The sequence below is a fragment of the Protobothrops mucrosquamatus genome, unplaced genomic scaffold (assembly GCF_001527695.2).
Source record: "Protobothrops mucrosquamatus isolate PMUCROS unplaced genomic scaffold, P.Mucros_1.0 scaffold3589, whole genome shotgun sequence".
Taxonomy (NCBI): Eukaryota; Metazoa; Chordata; class Lepidosauria; order Squamata; family Viperidae; genus Protobothrops; species Protobothrops mucrosquamatus.
The window spans coordinates 12,626-38,003 of record NW_015389554.1 but is presented as its reverse complement, the minus strand read 5'-3'; the positions used below and the strand labels follow the sequence as shown (position 1 = coordinate 38,003).

The window sequence follows — 25,378 nt, the reverse complement described above, 5'->3', positions numbered from 1 at the left end:
AGAACAGCAAGCACAGTACACAGCCACACTCTATTACAAACAGCAGCAATAAAACGTTGAGATTTGTCCTGAATGGCCATAAACCCAGTAAGGAAGTGTTACATGAGTATTTCCTAATCAAACTTGTAAAGGGACCGCAGGAAATGAAGAGGGGACAAGGAGAATCAGAAGAAAAATTTATGGTACCAGATTAAAGACGCTTGTAGGCAGGGTATGGCCCACAAAGTCAAATTTATTTATATCTTGCCTTAATTATTTTTATAAATAACTCGTGCCGGTGCTTGGCACGCTGTTTAAGATTATCTATTTGTACTTCTCACTGATTCACAGCTCACATCTGTGTTTTCCCAATGGGGCACAGGGCTTTTTCTTAGCCAGATTTCTGCTGACTGTCTTTCAAGCAGGAATGGGCAACCATGGCCCATGGAAGATTTTATTTTGTGTGATGGGCAGCATTTAAGCCTCTTCTGTGTGTGGTGCCAGAGACAAGGCTACATCCAGCATAGGGACTAATGGCTGAGATGGATCGAGGGCAAAGAGACCCATCTGATGCCAGCCTGCACAGCCCCCCCCAAAAAAATTTTTTCAAGGCTGTGCGATGTCCCGGTTTCTCACATTCCTGATCTCCTCTGGGACAATGTCTCTGCTCCAAAGAGATATTTCTGCCAACAGGAACAAGACCAACCCATCCCAATGAACTGACATGCACAAGTGGCACAAGAGAAGAGAAAAAGAAACAGACATTTTGTCCCAATGGGAAGAGATGGATTTGCAAGACAGCAAAACAAAACGCCACCCCACCAGTTCTGCGCAAAGAAGTCAAGAGGACTAGCAACTCACAAAGCCTATTCTGAAGCCAGCTGGGAACAAGAAGCATCTTCAGCCAGGAGGGAAAACACCAAGAGAAGGCAAACAAAACAGCCACTAATGGCCATAAGTCAAACCATTGGAAAGCAGAGCAAAATACAGAATAACAGAACTGGAAGGGACCTTGGAGGTCTTCTAGTCCAACCCTGTGCTCGGGCAGGAGGTAGTCCTCAACTTTTTTAATGGGGGTTTTAAAGTAATTTTAAATTAATCAGACCAATTATGAATATTTGTTTTTAATTATGTTTTAATCTGTAGTTTTGGGATTTGGATTTTTATCTGGTTGTTAGCCGCCCTGAGTCCGCAAGGAGAAGGGCGGGATATAAATATAAACAATAATAATAATAATAACTTACAATAGTTTGTTTAGGGACCATTACAGCGGCACTGAATAAAGTGAGTTATGGCCGTTTTTCATACTTACAACCGTCGCAGCATCCGCACGGTCACGTGATCAAAATTCGGACGCTTGGCAACTGGCAGATACTTATGACGGTTTCAGCTTCCCGGATCATGTGATCCCTTTTGGCGACCTTCTCACAAGCAAAGTCAATGGGGAAGCCAGATCTGTTTAACAACCGTGTTACTAACAACTGGAGTGATTCACTTAAGAACTGTGGTAAGAAAGGTCGTAAAATGGGGCAAAACTTACTGATCAAATGCCTCCCTTAGCAACATAAATTTGGGGCTCAATTGTGGCTGTAATTCGAGGACTACCTATACCAGAGGTCCCCAACCTTTTGGGCACCAGGGACCGGTTACTTGGAGAGACATTTTTCAACGGACAGGAGGGGGTGTGGCTTTATGTTAGATTGTTAGATAACCTTGGCACACATGAAAAAAATGAAATTTAGTCACTTCCTCTCAAAGTGTACACATACATAACACACATTTAAAACATACTATATACAACATATGTATAGACCTACACCCTTACATATAAGTAACATATAAATATTATTATTATTATTATTATTGTGTGCTGCCTGCATCCCGCGGATGGGGCTTTGCTTGTTTGTGCGGACCGGTTGCTGGCATGCCGTGGACCGGTACTGGTTCACGGACCGGGGATTTGGGACCCCTGACCTATACCATTCTGGACAAATGGCTGTCCTATCTCTGCTTGAAAACATCCAGGGATGGGGCACCCACAACTTCTGATTCCACTGATGAATTGGTCTCACCGGTCTGCAACTTAGCCCATCAACCCCAGGCTAAGCCAAACTGGACAATCTCTTTGCAGGAGTCACTCCATGTCCAGCCCAGCTTGGCCAGGTTGACGGTCCCTCCTTCAGCAGAAATTAGGACACCCAAAACTTGAACAGGATACTTTCCTCCCCCTTCCTTGTTCGTGTTGATAATTGCAGACAAAGCAGGGATTGTGAAAAGAGAAACAGCAAGGAAAAGGCTGGTGCCAATCCTCTGGCAATTCCCTCGCCCCAACCCTGAGAGAGGATGCGGTTTTTAAGGACAGATAAGCATCAACTATGACACTGGTGGAACACTTTAAAGACACACTTACTGGTATCCTCCAAATTATTTAAAAGGGTCTTGATGTCAGCTTGAAGGAAGAGGCAAACTTCCCCAAATTTTATAATGGTTCTTCTCCCCACCCCCACTTGCACATTCATATGTCTTGGATTGCAAGAAAAATTAATTTAAAAAGTAGATTTTGGGCATCGGTGGGAAACCCCCTCTGATGCTGAAGTAAAATTCCTAAATTTCTTAACTACTGGAACTGGAGAAACAGATAGCATAGCACGTTCCACAATATCTGGATTGAATTTATTTGCAGTCCCAGACCAACGAAGCACAAAATCCAGAATTTAAAGTACCATTAAAACCACCTCTGCAATGCACATACAAACCAGACAAAGCTTCAATGACACCCTTGCAGTTGCCATTTGACTTTTTTGACCCTACCCTGCAGACACCCCTGCCAGGCATCTAAAAATGGCTGTTTTGTATCCACTTAAAGAGTTCAGCATTCTTTGCCAGCTTAATTTTATATATATAAAAAATAAAATAGGCCACGCAGCTGGCAGAGATTACTCGTCCCTTAATATTTGCCAACACTCACCAGGAGGGATTTCATAATGCCACCCAACTGGACAGAATTAAAGTTGTATTCAAAATTGTAATTCAAAATTAATAAGTTTTGTCAATGAGGTTAGGAGAACAGGGATTCTCTCCATTAGAACCGGCGGAGCTGAACTGGGCCTCTAAAGTCACGTTTTGCTGAGAAGCTGTTCTCCCAACCAAGAACCAAGGAAACTAACTTTTATTTCTTTTACAAGCCTTACAAGAAAACCTGGTCTGGTCTAGCGGTGAAGGCCTCAGGCTAGAAAGCAGGAGACGGCGAGTTCTAGTTCCGCCTGGGACACCAAGCCAGCCACATCTTCCCAGCCCTAGAAAGAAGGCAATGGCAAACCACTTCTGGAAAAACCTCACCCAGAAAACTGCAGGAAGTTTTCTAGGCAGTTGCACTGACTCAAAGGGACCAAAGGAAAAAAAATAAATAAATGCTCCAGTCAGTAAACAGCATCCTGTGCCCATTAAGGGTCTCTTGCATGCTCGGGCAAAATTCCACACTTGCATTGTCACAACAACCCTCCAAGGTGGGCCAGCTTAAGCAGGGCCACCCCAGGATTAAGCAGGGAATTGGTGCAAGAGTTGCAGGCGCGGTTGTCTGGATGCCGCTCGCCCAGGAATGGCTGGAAGGGCGGGTGGGAAATGCAATGCAAGGCTTTGCTGGAAGGCGACCCGAGGACCAGCGCGGGGCTCCCTCTTTCCTCTTCCCGCCACACCTCCTTTCCTCGCCTGCTCCGCCTTTGCGCTCGCAGCCTCCGGGCCAGGGCCGGCCTCAAACGACCCACTTCTCCTAACCCCCTCCGAGTCCGCGCGAAGACGCCCGCAAGAGAAAAGGAGCCTGTCTTCCTCGGAGTAACCCGCACTCCTTTCCTTTCCCACGAGACGGGAAGCCCTTCCCTTCCCTGCCCGACACGCGTCTACCTCCCACCCCCCCCACCCCCGGGGTTCCGACGACAGCACAAAGCCAGGCACCCGGCAGAGCTTCTGCAAGGAGGTCGTTTGCCCGAATCAGCCCCTTCCGACGTACATACAAAGGCGGCGGCGGCGGCGGTTCCCTCAGCTCCGCGGCTTCCTCGGGGCAGCAGCAGGATAAGGACCCTCCAACCCGCCATCCCGAGGCGCGGCTGAACCCCGGAGCTCTTTTCCCGGCTCGCGAGTCACCGCCGCGCATACCGCCCCATTCCCACGAAGCGGGCGACACGGGGACGAGGCGACTCGCATACCTGCCCGGCGGCGCGCGATCGCCTCTGCCCCCTCCCTCCCCTCCCGCGGCGCGCCGTCACTCCCGGCGGCTCGCGATCGCCCGGCTCAGGCTCCGCCCCCCTCGGCAGCCTATGAGCGGCGGCGGTCCCGACCCCCTCGCGCCGCGATTGGCTCCTTCCAGCACCGTCCCTGCAAGGCCGCGCCCACCAGCAAGAAAGGGGGCGAGCCGGCCTGGGAGAGGAGGAGGAGGAGGAGGAGGGGAAAAAAGCTCCTTCGCTCTTAAAGGGGCCGCTGCCTGCCGAGGACCGGGTGGCTCCCCGGAGGCTGGAGCTGGCTGAGCGGCTCCTTTTCGGGCTGAGAGTCCCCGCTGCGGCAGGGGCTGCAATGCAACGCCCCGACCAGCGTGCAAAAGGTCACAACTCGGATTGCCGAAGTAAACCTAGCTGAACGCCGGGCGGTTGCTCCCTTCCTCCGCGTGCAGGATCCCTCGCTCCTAAGACCCAGCCAGGGATTTCTGCCCCCGGCAATGGGAGAGGGGCAGAATTGGCTCTGAAAGGCTCCGCAAAAAAAACCCCTCCCCCCCAAAAAATTGAAAGACTACCCGAGGCTGCATTCCCACGACACTCTTGTCGCGGGTTACGTGTCCCGCGGCTTGACACGCGCTCGGCTCAAGTGCGCTGGCGCTCATCTGGCACGCGGAGCCCCGGGGCGCTCTCGCAGCTGGCTTTCCCCAGTCTGGGCTCGCCGGGATCAGAAGCGCCTGGCTGGGTCAGCTCGGGTGCAGCTCCCGGGCGCGGCTGCCTCCGTGCAGGCTTGTGTGAGCGCGCAAGCCTGCGGCAGCCTCCTGTTCGTAGATGCTCCGTCCTTCCCGGCGAGACGAGAGGCTCCATCCCTCCTTCCCGGACCTGCGCGCCGGCTGAGAGGCTTCCCGGATGTTCCCGCTTATTGTGAAATCTTTGCATTTCCTTGTAATGTGGACGCTTTTGGGGAGTCTATCCTGGGAAGGAAGTCAATCAAACGCTCGCTGGGTAAACCCGCTTCTGGCGCTGAAATAGCTTTGGCGAGGGCGAACGGAATCAGAATCAGAGTAGAGCTGGAAGGGACCCTTGGAGGTCATCTAGTCCAACCCCCTGCTCAAGCAGGAGACCCTACGCCTTTTCAGACAAGTGGCTGTCCAGTCTCTTCTTAAAAACCTCCAGGGATGAAGCACCCACAAAGCAGTGTTTCTCAACCTTGACAATTTTAAGGCATGTGGACTTCAACTCCCAGAATTCCACAGCCAGCAATGCTGGCTGTGGAATTCTGGGAGTTGAAGTTCACATACCTTAAAATTGTCAAGGTTGAGAAACACTGAATGAAGGCAAGCAGCAGGAAGAAAACTTTGGGGAAGATTGCCACTGGGCAGCCTTGAAATAATAAACGGTGTAGCCTGGGATCCTGCTGGGCTGTGAAACCCTCCAGCCTTCTAGATACAGGTAGTGCAATTTACATATTTACATACATAATAATTTACCATGATTAGCCTAGCAACCTTTTAAAGTTACAGCGGCACAGTCCTCACATTTACAACCATTGCAAAGCCCCAGGGTCCCAGGATCCTAACTGAGGCCCATGGCAAAGGGCAGCATATTTATAATAATTGCAGCATTCTGGAGTCATTTGGTGGCCCAGCTGGCCACCAAGTCGATAGATTTGCATAATGACTGCCTGATTCACTTTAATAACTAGTGATCCGCTTAACCAACACGGCAAAAAGAAAAAGGTCATAAAACTGGCACAGCTCACTTAATTGCCTTCCTTAACTATGGAATTTCTGATCCCAGTTGTGCTCTTGTTGCATTTCAGTACATAGATAATTCCTGAGCTAGGATGCCCTACGCAGCAGATAGTAAATAATTCCTTCTTAAGCAGAAGCGAAGCTGCTTCGTTGGAACCCTAATATAAATCCACAAATTCTTGTCCCTCCTTTTTTAATTTTGTAAAAAAAAAAATCAAATAATGGGCAGGTTGCCTTGCAAAACTGCAGCTTCTGCCATAGGTGGTTTTCAAACAAAGGGTTGGTGTAAGCTATGGCTTTGCTTGGAAGGTCATTTGAGGTGAAAGGAAGAAGGCAGGGAGTTTTTAAAAATTAAGGGGTGCATGGCAGTTGGCTACGGGTACCCGCAAATGGGCCTTGGTCCAAAGCAGTTGCCTGCAGACAAGTCACACAACTCCTTTGCTCCACCAACACCTTCAGGGCCAAGGGAGATGATTTGCGCCTTTACAAGAGAGATTGTTGGCTTCCACTGGAAGCCACAAAGCAGGAACAGCCTCATTAAAGAGATCCCTGGAGAAAGTCCTACTGTGCAGGGACATCCCTAGAGGACAGCTGTTCTCTGGCGTTCCTGCCGCCTTTTCTGTCAAGAATTGGGATTTTTTTTCCCCTAGGTGTCCTTTACTGGGTGTGTCACAAGTGGAATCAGATGGGTCCAGGGCCAGATCTTTGGCTGAGGTTTGCTTTGCGGCGCTGGCTGGGGAATTCTGATGAAAGTTGAAGTCCACACAACTTTTAAAAAGTTGAAAAAAACCAGTTCCAGATAGCATCTGGGGACGCCTGCTGGAGGCTGTTCACTGCTGAATATGATTTTGTAACTCTCAAAACTTGGGGAGTTTCTGGGTCTGCTGTATATCTTATCTTTCAGTAAGCTAGTTGGTTAAGCATACCCATCTCTATTTCTACAACATTAAGTTCAACTATTTTCATCTCTATAGCTATGCCTAAGACTGAAAAATCAGGCTTGTCAGATGCTATATTTGTGCTATCCTGCTCTATGGAGTAGAGAGTTGGTCTCTGACAGAAGGCCACCTGAAGAGACTAGAAGCATTTGAAATGTGGATTTACAGGCGGCTGTTACGTAGAAGCTGGGTTGACAAGATCAGAAATGAGGAGGTGATAAGCCGCCTGGGAAAGCCAAGGGAAACCATCAAAACAATTAAAAAACGAAAATTAGAATATTTCAGACATGTGATGCGACACCCAGAAAAATACGGCATATTCCATTTAATCCTCCAGGGAAAGATGGAAGGCAAACGAGGTCCAGGCTTCATGGCTTCAAAATCTAAGGGACTGGTTTGGACAAAACTCAGCAGCACTTTTTCGTGCAGCTGCTGATAAAAACAGGATCGCCAACATCCGATAACGGATATGGCACAAGAAGATAGCTATGTATTTTGGCAAAATGTATAAACTTAAGATGAAATAACGGGAATTCCTAATAGCTTTATCATCTTCCATTGTTATGAGCAAAAAAACCCAAAGTTAAACTATACATGCGAAACAATAATGCAGCAGAGTTTACTGGGAACTACGTGGTTCCTTGAAAATAAGAGGCTTATTTTACAGGATTGCACATAAAAGTTGCGTTTTCCATCCCAACTTCCCCCCCCCCCAAGTATCTATTGTTATTGGAGGTGTGAAAGGAAAAAGACACTGGGCTCAATTTCTACCATTATTGCAAAAAGGAGGTCCAGCCCCTCCCGTATTCATTTCTCATGCAGCACAGCAACCCAGCTGTGGGTTAGTAAACTTCAAACAGGAAAGGATGGGTTGAACTCTGCTTTATTGATGTACAAGTGGCTTCTGAGGATCCGATACATCTCTTTTAACAGCAGGTAATGTATATAGAGTTACAGAGTGCACTGTCAGGAGGTATGGCTCAACTTGAACACAAGACAACTCAACAACAGCAGCACAAGCAACCCTGGGTAGCTTTGATTGGGTGGAGTGCAGGGATGGGAATAATTTCGGTGGCCTGGCTCACCTGTGTTAAGTTTCGTGAGAAAAAAAATGTTTTTTTTTCTTCCTCCAAATCTTCCTATGCTGTCAAAACCTGAGCTATCTATTCCTGAACCAACCCACTGTGAAAAATATATATATAATCTGATATCCCTCAGGTCTACTGGCAAGGAGGAACAGGAAACTTAAGATTTGCTCTCTAAAACTTCCTTGGGGCATTAGAGGCAGTTCGGGTCAACCCCTACTGGAGTGTGTGTCGGTCTGGTCAAGTGATGCACATCATGGCTTACGATGGAACAAGCACTCTTTTGTGTATCACGCAGCAAGAACTGGAGAGGCCCTGCAAGACTGAGCAAGCTAAGGTGTAGCAGAGCTGGCGAGTGGAGTGTTTTTGGCAGAGTGATGACAACACACAAGACTTACAGAAAGGAGAGAGGCTGGGGAGGTAGGATTCAGGACACGTATGACACCAAGCCTCGCCTAAAATGCTGTACTAAATAAGCCAAGATATTCCTAGTTTCTCTGCGGAGCAGATAGCTCTAGAGGAGAAACTGGGCGATCCCCGGCTGCTGGATCATACTGGTTCCTAACAAATAAGGCCGGATAGCCCAGGGCAAAGAAGAAACGGGGAGAGGTTCCACTTACCAAACTATTTCAAGTATTACTAAATAACTGAAGTCTCTTTTTTCCCTCCCCCGCCCCCATTACTGCGCTTGATGGCTTAGGGCAGTCACTATCCGTTCTACAGACAAGAACAAGATTGCAAGCAGCTGCTGGTCTAATGCGAGAGAGGGACAGGTGGCGAGACGAGGAGAGGAGGGGGTGGTTGTTGCCGAGATCCGTTTTACGGGACAGGCACTACACGCATGGTGTTGGTGTAACCGGATCCAGGGCGCCAGCCAGTCAGCACGATGACCAGATCCCCTGACTTGAAGAATCCACGAGCTTTGCCTGGAAAGGGACCAAAACAGAAAATGTGAGAAAGGAAGGACTGGTAATGTGGAATCCCCAGGTAGTCCTTGACTTATGACCGACTGCTTAATGACAGTCTTAATGAAATGGCCTCGGTTCTCCGCAGAGCTACTTAAAATCCATTTTCAGAGTTATGATGGCCACACGTTCCCTCTGTAGTCACGTGATCTCATTGCCTGGCCAACTTTACGGCCGTTTTGTGGTGACCCAGTCATGTGACTACACATTTACAAAGGCTTTTTTGCCAGTTTCCATTACTTTTTTTGTTTACTACCAAAAAAAAAAAATCCGCTCGTCGGGCAAAATCTGGTTTATGTTATGCCCCGACTTACAACGGCAACTTATCAGTGTAATTTTGGGCTCAATTACTGCTGTTGAGGACTACCTATGGTGGACCATCTACTCTAAACCTCTTAGAAGTGGCTGGGGAATTCTGGGAGTTGAAGTCCACAAATCTTAAAAGTTGCCAAGTTTAGAAACCCATGTCTTAGAATAGGGGTAGGCAACCTTGCGTCTTTTATGACTCATGGACTTCAACTCCCAGAATTCCTGAGCCAGCATGGCTCAGCTTGGAAACCTCTCCCTTTCTCCTCAGCATGGCTGGCTCAGGAATTCTGGGAGTTGAAGTCCACAAGTCATAAAAGAGCCAAGGTTGCCTACTCCTGTCTTAGAAGATAGGAAGGCTAAATCTGAAACACCCACAAGTCTGGGCACATCATTCTGAATATTGGAGCACGCCCCTATGGTGGTGTACAGTGTCCAATGGCACCAGTTTCTGGAAAATGCACTGCCACAGCAGTAGATCACTTCAGCTTCCGTGCTAACCTTATAGCAAGGAAATCCAGACCCATAAATAACTTCTTACCAACATTCATTCCCAAATTGACGCGGAGATCAACGTCCTCAGCCCAGGCATCCAGGGTTGCCTCCTTGCACATAACTGGGAAAATGCCACGGTAAAGGTGGGCCTGGCGGGCGGCCTGAGCGTTACGTGTCACAGCAATAATGGGGGCCCGTGGTCGGTATCTGGACACTAGGTGGGCAGATCTGGAAAAGATTTGGGAGACTTAGTTATCTTCATCGCTGCCAGCTGACTTGGAACTCCCCCCAATTCTACAAGTCCAGTTTGGTTTTAAAACAAGGAACCCAAAAGGATGGAAAAATACCTACACATCATGGTTTCAACAGCTTCTAGCATTATTTAAAAATATTAGTTCCCAGGAGGAAACCGATCTACAGAATTAGCACATTCAATAAAATATCTGCCCAAAATGGAACATGGTTGGTTTTTCTTTCCAGTTCCTTGTTTTTTTCTCAACATCAAGCATTTAAGTATTTGCCATGAGGCAATTTGCTATCGACTAAGAGATTCAAAGCATTTACAGAAATAGGATTAGGAGAATACAATCCAGAACGAAATTATATTTGCAAAACACAGTATTTCAGAACTCCCAAGTAAATGGTAGATAGGAACCCTTTATGAGAAAACAGTAAGAAAGGTTTAGCAGGAAGTATGTTCTAATTTCAAAGGGTGCTCTAGGCAGGTGCCAATATAATGGATAGTTCATTTCAGTTGCTTCTTTTCTGATATTTCCCCCAAAACTGCACTCCGCAGCTGCAAATATATATATTTTTTTCAGATAGTTCTTGTTTCAGAGAATGAGTAATTTAGAACTCTTCATCAATTCTAGCTGTAAATAATAATAGTGCAGCCATCCTTGGTCTGATCTGCAGAAAATAAATTCAGTGCCCAGTTTCAACAGAGATATAAACAAACTGCAGGGCTGCAGCCAGTTGCGTGGCATGCTAAACCTGGCATAACAAAGCCATTGATGTGTTCTTGTAACACACTATGTTCAAATAAACATTAGGATTTAGCATGAAGGTCTGGGTCCCATCATACACTGGATCACAAGCAAACTCACCCCCCCTTTAATGTGCAAACTGTGTGCTGATTAAGAGTTGAGATCAAAATTTCAATGTGTGTGTTGCACAGCTGTTGAACTGTGGCCATTGCCCACTCAATAACTAACCTCCCCACAACCTTTCCACTAAATAGCACTCACTAGGACTTAGACTTATGTACCGCTTCACAATCCCCAACAATCTGGGTCCTCATTTTACTGACCTCAGAAGGATGGAAGGCTGAGTCAACTTTAAGCCGGTGAGACTCGAACTGCTGGCAGACAGCAATCAGCAGAAGTAGCTGCAGTACTGCATTCCAACCACTGCACCACCTTGGCTCTAAAGCAGGTCTTCTAAAACAGGGGTCCCCAACCCCCAGTCCGTGGACAGGTATCGGGCCACGGCATGCCACCAACCGGTCCACACAAACAAGCACAGCCCCATCCGCAGGATGCAGGCAGCACACAAAACCACGCACTCTCCGGTCCGTGGAAAAACCTTTCTCCATGGAACCGGTCCCTGGTGACCAAAAGGTTGGGGACCTCTGTTCTAAAACTTGCTGGAGGTTTATGCACTGGGAAGTGCCCTCTTTTTTAAAAAAAGCTTCTAAGACCTGCCCAGTCAAAGTAGAGAGCCCCATGAAAATTCCCACTGGGCTTCGCTTCTCCTTTTGTTTGCACAAGCCCGCAGCAAGATGCTGCTTCGCTGTTATTGTGGTTTCTCAATTTTGACAGCTTTTAAGATGTGTGGACTTCAACTCCCAGAATTCCCCAGCCAGCATGAATTCTGGGAGTTGAAGTCCACACATCTTAAAAGCTGTCCCCACGTTGAGAAACACGGGTCTGCAAGCCTGTGATGTACAAACTTAATTATGAAAAGCGGTGTATTTATTTTCTGGTCCAGCCCTCTACAGAGTTTATTCAGTTCGGAGTGGTGCTTGTGAAGCTTGAGGACCACTGGCTTAAGCAAGCAGAGCTCCTGGCCTGGGAAGACGCAGTCTTGAGGCTACGCTAGCAAGCGCTTCCATCCAGAGACTGAAAACCTGTGCTTGAGAGGGAGAGAAAAGAGCGGAGAGAAGCAGGGCGCGTCTGCTATCGGGCCATCTGAGAGAGTCCTCGCGACTTCTGCCAGCACCTTCCGCCTCCTACCTTCCAGACTTGGTGAGCACAATAATGGCCCCGCTGCAGCACTTGAAGGAGGCTTCTACGGCACCCACAGCGGCGGCTTCGGTAGGGTCTCGGTTCAGGGGGGCCAGCCGGCGGAGCTCTTCAAACAATTGCCTGTGAAAGATGGCTGCCTCTGCTTCGCGAGCAATCTACAAGAGCAACAGGCGTTCGGGTGACGGCGGTCACGTCAGGCATCGCAAGAGTGAAGGTGGGAACGGCGGGTGGGCCGAGCAGAGAGAACCAGCGTGGAGGCAACCAAGGTAGGGGATCAAGCCCAGCTGAGTCGGTCATCCTCAACAAGACCAGGCGAGTCTCGGTTCCCTTGGTCTGCGTCCACTGCCCGGCCTCACCTGGTGCAAGATGCGCCCACATCACCCCACGCCAGTCTGCCAGTGACCCGTGCATCCATTCCTCCATGCACAACTGCGAACCTCTCTGAATCTGCTTTGACCTACCTCAAATCCAGCTTGGTTAGACAGATGGAGACAGGCTGACACTTTTTACAGTTTTAAGAGTGCTGTGGGAGAAATCTATTGGCATGGATCAGCACCTGGAAGCTTGTTGGGTTTTTTTTGCCCTAGAGCACCTCTACCTACCAGTAACAAATCCTCCAGTCCAAGCTTACTTGCTTACGCTGGCTACGTCTGAGCCCTACCTGCCGGTGTCTGTCAAAACTATCAGAGCTGGAGCTAGGCACTTAAAAGAGGCCTGCACAGCGCCTACAGCCATGGCTTCGGAAGGGTTGTGGTTGCCAGCAGTGTGACGGTAAAGTTCTTCAAACAGCTGACGGTGAAAGACTGCGGCCTCGGCCTCGCGAGCTATCTGTAGGCCAGAGTGAGAGGGAGGGAAGGGAAGGGAAGGGAAGAGCAACACAGAAAGAAGGAAAGAGATATATCGAGTAATATGATCACGTTAATAGGCAGAGAGAGTTAATGGCGTATTTGACATGCACGTGACGACGACAAGGAGGGTGGAGGCAGCATCCAGCTTCCCAAATTAGAACCACCACCAAAGCCACAATCAGTACTCAAGAGTGGGATATCGGTCAGGTCAAGTTGAAGAAGAGGTGAGTTGCCCAAATCCACCCAATGAAATTTTAACTAAATTTCAGGGCATCCGTGCTAAGCTCCGATTACAAAGCTCCAGCATTAACGTGGCACTGAATGGGATTATTTAAATATAGATTCTGTTGCTGCACCAACCCTAATTTTTAGCAGGAAACCAAGTCTCTCATTTGGCTGTGGAAATTCCACTTAATCTGCCCAACTGCTGGGTAAGAATTTGCCCAAACTCTCAAGATATTCTCCTGTAAGTTACCCAGTGCAGGATTCAAGTACCGTTAACTGTTTTGCCTTGAGTTCAAATGGCATGTCAATTCCATGCTTATGTGCTCGTGAGAGCTTCCTTGAAAATAACAGTAAAGTCCCAAGACAATGAATTTTCAACCAAGATGTATTGAATTGGTGTGTCCCATTTCAGGAACTAGCTGATATGTGATCTTCCCAGCCAAAAGTGGAGACTTGGCTTGTGTTTTTAAAGCATGCAAAGCTCTACCCATTCCAGATGATTATAAGGAGGCAGTTAAGATAAGAGTCGATAAGAATTATTTGCAACATGACACATTAGGGAAAGCAACATAACCCAATTTTGGAAATTACGCTTTTTACTGTACCTTAGCCCTCCAAGGATCAAGATTATGTGATTTTTACAAAGATGGAGATGATATAAAGCCAGAACCCACCATTATACAGATAGTCTTAGCAGAAGGCACAGTGATGCAGAGATGCATTTTAGAAGCTGTATTTAATTGCAACCTTGAAATACTCTTCTGGGAATCTGTTACAGCAGCAGATCTGTTCTCAAGGATGAGGCCATGAATGCGTGTCTGGTTCCAGACTACAGATGGAGGCTAATAGGAGGGAAGGCGCCCCCATAAACACAAAATTCCTCTTTATTTCAGACTTGTGATCCTAGGAAAAGCATGTTCTCATTACAATTCAAAAATGCTTTTAATAACCCCTGGAAGCCTAAGGGTTACGATAGCCTTCAAGTCCCCAAATCAAGCTGTTCTTCCCCCCCTTATTTCAAAATATTATAATTTGAGGGTTTCTGAATGTTTACATATTGAAAATGAAGGCATCGGGAAGAGCGTTCTGCGGGCACTCAATTCTCCTGAGATACTTATGGCAAACAGGACACTGCTTCTAAATCTTTTCAAAGTCAGTTAAGTTTAACACACCCCAACAAGTGTTGAGGGCTCTTAGGATCTTTGTGTGTATTTCTCAAATGAAAATAGAAATGAACAGGAAGGTTGAATGTTAACTTTGATCTCTGAATGCTACGGGGAAAGCAGGTCAACTCTTCTGCTTCTGCAGGTTTCTGGTGGTGCCAGAAATGTCTTCACCGAACTATTTCGGAGGATTGACTCAATCTTCCTGTGTTCCAGTACTTTGGGAGAACTGCCCTTTCTGTATTTGCTCCCTAAATTTCACTTAGCCTATGGTCCTAAATGATTTGAAAGCAGATGGGAACGTACATTCCAACGAAGATTTTAGAGGATTAGTATGACAGCAGCCATGCTTTTGGCCTTGGGGATCATTTTCCTTTGGAGTGATGATGGATGTGACGCTATCAGAGGAATTCGGTCCAAGCCAAGAGGTAGCGTGTAGCGTTAGTATCCTTCTCGTACAGGAGGAGAGCTCTTTTGAGGAAGCTAACTAACCTGACACTGCAGCTGACACTAGTAGGTTATCAGGCTGTTGTAATCCACAGCAAACAGCCAACGCAATCAGTGTTTTAATTTTGGTATTTGGTGCTAAGTTGGTCAATGGAAAAACTACAAAATCCCAAAGCAGATCAGAGACGTTCTCTTGGCAGTTTATGAGGTCAGTCATGCACTTTGTAAATTAAGATACTATCCCAAGGGCAGGAATACTTCAAGCAAAACCAAAATCAAAGGGACCACCCAGTCCCACCCTCTCCCCCCCATCCCTGCCCAGTTAACCAGGAAGTTCTAGGGCCGAGAGAGAAGTGAGTTTGGGATTCGGACCCGTGTATTTCCATGCTGGGGATTTCCTGCCCCCCCAGGCAACATAAAGAAGCCAAGTTACTTTTAAAGCCCAGATAATTAAACAATGGAAGTTAAACATGCAAGAGACCCAAGGCTATTCTCTTCTTATTCCAACAGGGATGCCACACAAAAAAGGCTCAAAACTGAACATGAGGGATCTGGACGGCTTAGCCCAGTGATGGCGAACCTTTTAGAGACCGAGTGCCCAAACTGCAACCCAAAACCCACTTATTTATCGCCGGGTGCCTGGTGGTCGTGACCCGCTGGGTGAGCATGGCTGTGGTGGTCATGGCAGATTGGGTGGGAGTGGCCAAGGTAGGTATGATCACCTCAATGTTGCTCGTGGGGAGGGATACCTGTGGGGGCCGGGCAAGGTTGGGGGAGATCCAGGGGGTCTCTGGCAGGTGGGACGGTGGGCAGGAGGCTCGTCCTGTGGGGAGAGGCGAGGCAGGGCGGGGGTGCTATTGTCACAGGGCAAGATGAGGCAGGGGCCGGGCAGCTGCTGCCTGACACCATCAGCCCCTGCACACAGAGGCCAGCGAGCGCATGGGTGCTGGGATGCATCCGGCCACGTGGGACCTCAGTGAGTTAGCAGGTGGCTGGTTGAAGAGGGGCGGTTGCCATCTCCGGGGCATGGCGCGCGGGCCCACAGAGAGGGCTCTGAGTGCCGCCTCTGGCATGTGTGCGATAGGTTCGCCACCACTGGCTTAGGCAACCCGAAAGACAGGTGAAAGGGTCTCAAGCTTTGCAAATCTACTAGATCCCCAGTCCAGTTATACCTGCGTGCCCATAAGAAAGCTGTTGTCTTCTCCAGATATGCTACACATCAACTTTCACATTATCTGGAAGACATTTAAGCTGGGTGGGACAGGCCAGGGGGAAGACCAGCCACTGCTGGATATAACTCATTCTGCTAGCTACTAGCCTGGGGAAGGTTTGGTTGGAAGGGGCAACTGGGAGGGAGAGCCAGTGTTGCAAGGGCAAGCTTACAAGGTGCTGCATCTGGACAGCCTCCAGGGGATAGTCTCCTTTGGCAGTTTCTCCGGACAGCATGATACAGTCGGCTCCATCCAGGACAGCATTGGCTACGTCGCTTCCTTCCGCACGTGTTGGGCGGGGCTTCTTGATCATGCTCTCCAACATCTAGGAAGAGTACAGAGAAGAGCAACCAAGATGATCAGGGGACTGGAGGCTAGAACATATAAGGAGGGGTTGCTGGAATTGGGAATGTCTAGTTTAATGAAGAGAAGGGCGAAGGGGGGACATGACAGCAGTGTTCCAGTATCTCAGGGGCTGCCCCAAAGAAAAGGGAGTCAAGCTGTTCTCCAAAGCCCCTGAAGGCAGGACAAGAAGCAATGGGTGGAAACTAGCCAAGGAGAGAAGCAACCTAGAACTAAGGAGAAACTTCCTGACAATTAGAACAATTAACCAGTGGAACAACCTGCCTCCAGAAGTTCTTAAAAACTTCCAACACTGGAAGTTTTTAAGAATAGACTGGACAGCCATTTGTCTGAGATGGTATAGGGTTTCCTGCCTGAGCAGGGGGTTGGACTAGATGACCTCCAAGATCCCTTCCAAGTTGTTGTTTTTAATTATTATTATTACTACTACTATTACTACTACTATTATTATTATCTGGCAGGTAAACAAAAGTTACTTGCTCCACTGCAAAGTTGCCCTATTAAAATGATCTTGCAAAGAAAGGTGAAACTTCTCATCATGTTAACAGAACAAGAGAGTTGGAAGGGACCTTGGAGGTCTTCTAGTCCAACCCCCTGCTCAGAGAGGGAAATCCAATATTATTCCAGACCAAATGATTGTCCAATCGCTTCTGAAAAACCTCCAGCAATGGAGCGCCCACATCTTATGGCGGCATCTAACTACCGTGCCGGAAAAGATGGAGGGCAAGAGAAGAAGGGGACGACAGAGAATGAGGTGGCTGGATGGAGTCACTGAAGCAGTAGGCGTGAACTTAAATGGACTCCAGAAGATGGTAGAGGACAGGAAGGCCTGGAGGAACGTTGTCCATGGGGTCGCGATGGGTCGGACACAACTTGCAACAAGAACAATTCTAGTTCTATCTAACAAAGCTGCAGGGGCCAAAGGAAGGCATCAACTGTCCTCCTCAAGGCCAAAAAAATTAGCCCTTTAATAGAAGTAGTTCCCCATCCAGGGGAACCTATCTAGCTTCAAACTACCTCTAAAGTTCTGCTAAAGAAATGCAACCTCAACATTTATCGTCTATCTCAGAGCCCTGAGCTGATTCAAACTGTCTTCAGAGCAAATCACCATATTGTAAGTGAGGGCTTATGCCAATCGTTTAATTGTGTTAAAGCTCTTAGTGCATATTGCTTCAGTTGCAATCACTTGTTTATTTTTACCACACTTTGAAGCAGAGTCACAGCTTCTGGGAGGTGTGTGTGTGTGTGTGTTTGAATTCCTGAATTAACCTCTGGCTTTGGGGTGTCCTAACGATCTGCCTCATCAGCAACACTTCCCCGCCAGTCCAATTAAACAGAATAGGAATCCATTTTCTTCCAAGTTCCAAGACGTTGCTGTAACGAAGTGTCTTTCTCTGCAAGAACTTTTGAACTAACCACTGTAAAGGACAATGTAAAAAAATCTAAGGACACTCAGCCAAGTTCAAATCCTTAATTCTAGGCTAACCTGTAGGACACTTTAAAAATGGTTCCAAAAATGATTAGTAGTGTTTATGTAATAGATGAACATATTTGTTTATTAATTGTTTTTAATATGTTATAGTTAAGCCTATCGTAAAATGGTTGAATATGATATTTACTCATTATTATGATCCAGACAGTAGTTTGTTTGTTAAAATATGTGATTGTACCTATCCTTATTTTACCCTAAATTCTTCACTCCCTTCCCCTTTCCCCCCACCCCTTCCCTCTACCATACCTGTATTGTTCCTATTTTTTCCTTACGTATATAAACTCAATAAAATCTTGTTTAAAAAAATGGTTCCAGACAAGCTTCCATAGTAACTTTTTTTGGGGGGGCTATTTCAGGCACCCCACTAACCTCTATCCTCTTTTATTTCCCTTAGCGATACGGGCACAAGATGCCATAGTAAGAACTGCCGAGCAAGACAGCTCTCCAGGGCCGCAGAGCCCTTAAGTGGCTTTGCTCAAAGTCTTCAGATACCTGAGTAGCACAGATAATAGGCTTGCCGGCTCGGTTGCATCGGCCAATCATCATTTTCTGGGCAAGGAAGACTTTTTCGGCTGGAATCTCAATACCAAGATCGCCCCGGGCTACCATGATGCCGTCACTGGCTTCCATAATTTCATCAAATCTGAAAAGGAAAGAGGGGAGGATTATGAGCTGAGGGAAAGGCAGGCAGCGATGCGGGGAGAGAAGCCAAGGACACCCATGGTGGGGGGGGCAGACTGGCAAGTCCTGTTAACTACAGTTAGACCTCGACTTACAACAGTTCGTTCAGTGAGTTCAAAGTTACAATGGCACTGAAAAAAGTGACTTTCAGTTATGACTGTTGCCGCATCCCCAGGGTCAAAATTCAAAGGCTTGGCAACTGGTGCATATTTGCGACGGTCGCAGCATCCCGGGGTCATGTGATCCCCTTTGGCGACCTTCTGACAAGCAAAGTCGGGGGGGGAGCCAGATTCCCTTCACATTCAGGTTAACAACTGCAGTGATTTGCTTAACAACTGTGAGCAGAAACAGATTAGATAGATAGATAGATAGATAGATAGATAGATAGATAGATAGATAGATAGATAGATAGATAGATAGATAGATAGATAGATAGATAGATAGATAGATAGATAGATAGATAGATGGATGGATGGATGGATGGATGGATGGATGGATGGATGGATGGATAGATGGAGATAGATATAATTGATATATATATAGATGATATATAGACAGATATAGATTGATATAGATTGATGTATATATATATAGATGATAGATGATATAGGTTGATATATAAAAGATAGATGATAGAGATAGTTAGATAGAGATAGATTGATGTATATATATAGAGATGATATAGATTGATATAGACAGATATAGATTGATATATATAGATATATAGATGATAGATGATATACATTGATATAGATTGATATATAGATGATAAAGATAGATAGACAGACAGATAGAGGTAGGTAGGTAGGGAGAGAGGGAGGCGGGCAGGCAGGCAACCTTTGTCATTCTTTACTGTGGGCACAATGGCACACATTAAAAATGAAATTTAGTTGCGTGCTCTCAAAGTGTACACATACATAACACACATTTAAACATAATCTGTACAACATATGTATAGACCTACACCCTTACATATAAGTAACATATAAATATTCATCACTGTAATGATTAATGCTGTAAAATGGGGCAAAGCTCATTTAACAACATGCCTCATTTAACAACAGGAAGGTTGGCCTCAATTGTGATCATAACTCGAGGACTACCTTTATATGCGTTAAATAGTATACAACCGGGAGGGGGGGGGAAATCAAGTCTGCTGAGCATTTCAGGTAATTAAACCAGAAGCCAAAAGGAAAACCCGAATAAAGTTATCCGGCAAGGCCTGGATCAAATAAGCCTCAGGTATGACTCCTTAAACCAGCCCCTCACCTGCGAACCCCCTCGTGGTTTTCGATCTTGCTGATGATCTTGATGTTCTTCCCCTTTTCTCCAAGCACCTTCCTGACAGCGTGAACGTCGGCCGCTTTACGGATGAAGGAGGCGAACACCATGTCCACGTCCTGCTCGACACCAAACTTGAGGTCCTGGATGTCCTTCTCGGAAACAGCAGGCAGGTCTACAGCAGCCCCAGGTAAGTTGACCCCTTTTTTGCTGCCCAACGTTCCTCCATTCTCAATTTCGGTTATGATAAAGTCAGCACCTGCCAAGGATTTGAAACATCAACAGGGTCAATGTCTGTGGAGATGCTCAATTGTCCAGGTCATGGTTGTCCCAAAGATGTTTCCCTCCCCCCAAAAGGCAACTGGACTTTCTTGGGGGAGGGGTTCCCCCTTGAAAATGTTTCACTTCTCATCCAAGAAGCTTCTTCGGAACTTAAGAAAGTCCGGCTGCCTTTTGGAAAAGCACCTTTGGGATCAACATGGTCACCTTGAACTCTTGTAGGCTCTTGACATCTTTGCAAAAGAACTTCGGTCAAATTGGCTGTTATATAGATCAGAGGTCCTCAACCTTTTGGGCACCAGGGACCGGTTCCGTGGAGAGGTTTTTCCGTGGACCGGAGGGGAGACGTGGTTTTGTGTGCTGCTTGCATCCCGCGGATGGGGCTTTGCTTGTTTCTGCGGACCTCTTGCTGGCATGCTGCAACCAGCTACTGGGTGCATGGACCGGAGGTTGGGGACCCCGATATAGATTATGGTATAGAGAATGTTTTTTTAATAAGTGACCGGCACGATGGCCTGGAGGTGAAGACGCTCGCCTCCCACTCAGGAAGCTGAGAGTTTGATGCTAGGCAAGGACAGATGTTTCTTTACCAGGGCACAAAGAGAAAGTATCTGCCGTGAACTCCGCACTCCGCATAGGCGTCAGGAAGGGCATCCGGCCAGCAAACTCTCAACTCCATTCAGTTGCCCGACACCCACCTCATAAAAGGGATGACAGGGTCATAAAAAAAGGGGGGGAAACATTTTTCAATAAGCCTTTGAGTTGAGAGGATCATCAAACCAGGTTGCATCCTTGCAAGTGACTTAAATGGCGATGCTGTGACTTTGTAAAGTTTGTAAGGCCCTCACCGGACCGGCCGAACGGTGGGTCCAATGAGATATTTCTATTTAAGACTTTGGGTGCATTATTTGGAATTCGTTTATTAGATTTATTTGCCACTCATCTCATTTCAAAGGACTCTGGGCAGAACTTACCTTTCTCTTTCACTTTAAGGGAAATAAGCCCATCGTCCACGTAGATTTTGCTGCCGAGTTCCACAACCTTGGTGATATTTTTGTAGTCCACCCACAATACATTCTCATCGCACTTCTCCATAAAAGCGTTGTCGAGAGTCAATTTCAGAGTTGCACCCTTCTTAAGCTCCACTTCTGCTGTACCACTCTGCAGGCAGAAATCAAGTTGAAATCACAGGGATTCTGGTGCCCCACATCCAAGACCATCCAAAAGCAACATCTCCAGAAGGTGCAGGGCGCCATCACAGGTAACTTTCCCCTCTTTCTGCAGGTCTCTCTGCTTTAGATTAACCTGAAACTCTACTACAAAGGTCCCCAACCTTTTGGGCACCAGGGACCGGTTCTGTGGAGAGAGATTTTTCCGTGGACCGGAGAGTGCGTGGTTTTGTGTACTGTCTACATCCCATAGATGGGGCTTTGCTTGTGTGCGCGGACCGGTTGCTGGCATGCTGCAGCCCGGTACTGGTCCACGGACCGGGGATTGGGGACCCCTGTTCTACTATTTAACTGCTCAGTGATCCACTGCTATATTCTTAATCACTGGGGAGAGAAAGTCAGTCTAGCCAAGGGTAGGCAACCTTGGCTCTTTTATGACTCGTGGACTTCAACTCCCAGAATTCCTGAGCCAGCCATGCTGAGGGGAAAGGGAGAGGTTTCCAAGCTGAGCCATGCTGGATCAGGAATTCTGGGAGTTGAAGTCCACGAGTCATAAAAGAGCCAAAGTTGCCTACCCCTGGTCTAGGCAGTGCTCAACTTACGAGCATAGTTGAGCCCAATCTTTCTGTTGCTAAGCAAAGCAGTTATTAAGTGAGTTTTGTCCATTTTATGGCCTTTCTTGCTACAGGTGAATCACTGTGGTTGTGAAGTTAGCAACTTTGCTTGTCAGAAGGTGGCAAAGTAGAATAAACAGAAGTAGTCCAACCTGCAAGAACCGCGTCACCGCAAAGACAGAAACCCACTTACCCCCTTGATGAGCCCAGTTCGAATCTCGGGCCCCTTAGTATCCAGGGCAACAGCGACAGGTCTGTAGGAAATCAGATCAGAAGCAAAGCTTTCGGTAGCTTCTCGTACATTCTTGATTGTTCCTGCATGATACTAAAAGAGAGGAACGTGCAAACCTTATGAAATAAGAGTAACTGTTTGCTTAGTTTAATCTTGCTGCCTCAATTTGCTAACCATCATCCATTAAATCCACATCTAGGGTTTTTTTTTGATGGGACAATTGGCTTATGCCTATCTCTGAACTCACTAATTATAACTCAGGGTTAAAAATCAAGCCAAGATCCCACAGAAACGTTGAGCTAGAGACTTATTTCACTTCGCTACTAGAGCACCAAGACTCTGCTAAAGTCAGTAAAGGTTCATCTACAAGTATGTATGATACTTGAGAATCTATTAATTTAAGATCAAGCTTTAAGAGGGGGAGGAAGCCTGTTTTTAAGAAAGGTAGATGAAAAAGGCATAGCATTTTGTGCACTAAACTGAAACTCCACTAATAAGGTTTTTCAATCGGTAGCTTGACCTTTTGGAAGTGAACAGCAGCCTGGTGGCCTTTAAGAAAAGATATAGATGGGGGCAGGAGCGGGGGGGGGAAGTATCTCCTAACCAGAAGTTGTACTGCTGAGAAGGCTGCTTTATTTATAGAAGTGGGATTGTCCTCTTCTCCTGCAAAGTACCACAATTCTTGTGACCTTAAAGTGAAATGCTTTTCAAAGGCCACAGAGCTGACCCTTAAGGCAGATCTGATTTATTTTGGAAACAGATGCGCTACCCTATCAAGTTGGAAACCTTTCATTCCAGGAATTACTTGGATCCTTTAAAATGTTATCACTTCGTCCAGTTAACATATCCTGCCTGGCACTCAGTAAAATCTCAATTAGCTTTCAAACATCACAGGGAAGTAAAGATTTGGTTTGACCACCTCAAATCTGCAGGGATACTTAGAGCTAACCAAATCAAGTGTTTCAAGATCTTGTGGAAGGCATGCAGCAGGATCTAGTAACGGGAATGATAGCTAAACTGTCTTTCAGCACTGAACAGTCCCGGCTTAAGGGAATAAGATGGAAGATGGAGAATTGTTTTTTAATCTTCTGATATTTGTTCTATGTGTCCAGAAGTTGTACAGAGCTTGCTGGCCAGTGCTCTCTATTTTACGATGGCCAAGACTTTATTGTGTGATCTTTTTTCAGGCCCTGCTCATTTCACATTCCGTTTTCGCAATTCTGTTTTGTTTAACCCAGGCATCTGAGCTCCGCTGCCATTTGAAACTAGAAGTAATTCAATCCACGTTGACCTCCAGAGGGAAGACCATTTAAGTCAACCAAGTAGAAGGCAGCAGGAGTCCTTAGCCTTAAGAAATAATCCAATCTCATTTTACCAGAAAAGGGACAGCAGTGCACCATGCATACGTGGCAAAGAACTGTAGCATCCACGCTTATTAGAATTATTTTATGAAGCTGGACATCGTTTCATCGAGCAGGACACCTGAAATTATAGCCCTAAATCTGGAGGCTGAGATTAGTTTGTGTTACTGAATTCAGTGCTTATTGAATAAGAATCCCTAATTTATTACTGCTGCTTCACTTCTATGTCAGAAAGTGGTTTTATTTCCATTCCCATCAATTCCTGCCCTGGATTTTCGTCTGATTTTCTTGTACCTCATGAGTTCCGTGAGAGAAGTTGAGACGGGCCACGTTCATTCCAGATTTAATCATTTCTTTCAGCATTTCTACTGACCGAGAAGCCGGACCTAAGAGACACAGATAAAACTTTATGAGCAGAGATCCATTGCTAAAATCTCTATATCCATAGCTCCTTATCAAGCTAAGACCTTACTCTTCCTCTACAAGTTTGCAACTCGCTTTTCTTTACTTTGACATGTATCTGATTTTCTTATTTCAATAAATTACATGGTTTAAAATGGTATAGGGCAGTGGTGGCAAACCTCTGGCACGTATGCCAGAGGCGCCATTCAGAGCCGTCTCTGTGGGCACACATGCCATTGTCCCAGCCTCGCCTCCCCCCATGACCCCCTCCTCACCAGTAGCCCCCCTGAAGGAGAGTCACCCCCAAGCGTGGCCCACACGGAGCAGCGCAGCCAAGGACATGGCAGCCAGGCAGTGTAGACAAGACTCTGCCCTCATGCCCCATCCTGCACAGTTGATGCTGCGGGGCGCGGGCAGAAGGCGTGGCCACCATGGCGCTGCTGGCTGCCTGGGTGATCTGTGGCGGGCCCTGAAGGCAGTGAGTGGTCCTGCGGGCAGGCGGGGCGGAGGCAGTTTTTGGGCTCGCCATCGCTGGTATAGGGACTCCTGCTTGTGCAGGAGGTTGGACTAGAAGACCTCCAAGGTCCCTTCCAAGCCTGTTAAATAGTTACATTCAGCATGTCAAAGGATCGCTTTGCAGATATCGCAGGAAAAAGATTTTAATAGGAAGCCTCTTAGCTAGAGAGATGTTCCATATATGAATTGAACTAACACACAGGGGTGTCCCCAAGCCAACCTCCATTTGGGGGCTCACCCCTAACTTACCGATGGTGCAAATAATGCCAGTATTTCTTGCCGTGACTGGTGGGGAATCAATGTCCAGTCGGCACATGTGTTCCAAAAACGTGTCTGCCATGGCAGCGTGCAGCTGCTGGGTCTGGATGAAAGCGTCACTGGTAGACATGGTTGCTGACAGTTGATATCTAAAAGCAAGAACACAAAGTTACAGTACTCAGTAACATTCAGGAGCAGGTACACCAAATGTTTTATTAAGTGTTCCGTGCAGAGAATTCTCAGAAATACTCCACTTGGAGGGTGAAAGAGAGAAGTCACTTTCAGCATTGGGGAGGTGTTTTTAACCTAAAACAAGACTAGTCTGAGCTCTGAATATCTCCTTTTGGGATTCTAGGCGTCCCGTTTTGTCCTCGTAACAGCAGTTCTGTAATTCAAGGATAAAACATTTCATGACATCTCAAGGAGTAACAGAGGCCTCCCCAATTCATCAGGCACTTGTTTCCTATTGCTTAACTTCTTCCGTTCTTGCTCAGGAAGGAGGCAGGGCAAATTTAGCATAACCCATAAATGTGCTACTCCTCTGAGCTGCAATTGCATGTACCAGTCCATGCACCTTTGCTGCACCAATCCATTTCCACCATCCAATCCCAAACAGGACTAGGGATGGTGCAAAACGTGGGTCTGGCTTCAGAGACCTTTTTGCTGAATGCAGGGCAAAAATTAGGGCAAAAATGCAAACTGAACCACTTCAGAGGCAGCTTTTAAATGTACATGAATCATCTTCCCAGGGCCATGCAGATATAATGCTGACAACTCTTAAGATTCCCATTGGTGTGTGGCCATCAATAGCTATGAATGCTAAAGAACAGTAGGATGGGGGACTCAAAAAATTCATGAGTGGC

The 25,378-nt window shown here is 46.8% G+C and overlaps 1 protein-coding gene across 2 annotated transcripts; it reads right to left on the bottom strand.

The window, feature by feature from the left end:
- Nucleotides 1-7,742: 7,742 nt before the first annotated feature.
- On the bottom strand, nt 7,743-24,664 carry PKM (pyruvate kinase M1/2). Of its 2 annotated transcripts, none has more exons than XM_015827277.1 (10): nt 24,507-24,664; nt 23,634-23,725; nt 21,940-22,071; nt 20,938-21,124; nt 19,673-19,943; nt 18,215-18,365; nt 16,040-16,192; nt 12,635-12,801; nt 9,774-9,955; nt 7,743-8,887 (listed from the first exon to the last, which is right to left on the bottom strand). In XM_015827277.1, exons 1-10 carry the CDS (start codon nt 24,643-24,645, stop codon nt 8,781-8,783), a joined length of 1,581 nt encoding a protein of 526 aa, XP_015682763.1. In that variant the 5' UTR covers nt 24,646-24,664; the 3' UTR covers nt 7,743-8,780. The 2 variants fall into 2 exon arrangements, with proteins under 2 accessions (XP_015682763.1, XP_015682762.1); XM_015827276.1 differs by lacking the exon at nt 12,635-12,801 and adding an exon at nt 11,962-12,128.
- Between the last annotated feature and the right edge of the window lie 714 nt (nt 24,665-25,378).

Excerpts from the sequence above, each read along its gene's own strand:
- PKM (XM_015827277.1), bottom strand. The coding sequence starts at position 24,645 with ATGTCTACCAGTGACGCTTTCATCCAGACCCAGCAGCTGCACGCTGCC. Across the intron at positions 18,366-19,672 it reads AACCACGAGGGGGTTCGCAG|ATTTGATGAAATTATGGAAG; the intron begins GTGAGGGGCTGG and ends TTTCCTTTTCAG. Across the intron at positions 9,956-12,634 it reads GTTTTGACAGACACCGGCAG|ATCTGCCCACCTAGTGTCCA; the intron begins GTAGGGCTCAGA and ends AATCTTTTCCAG.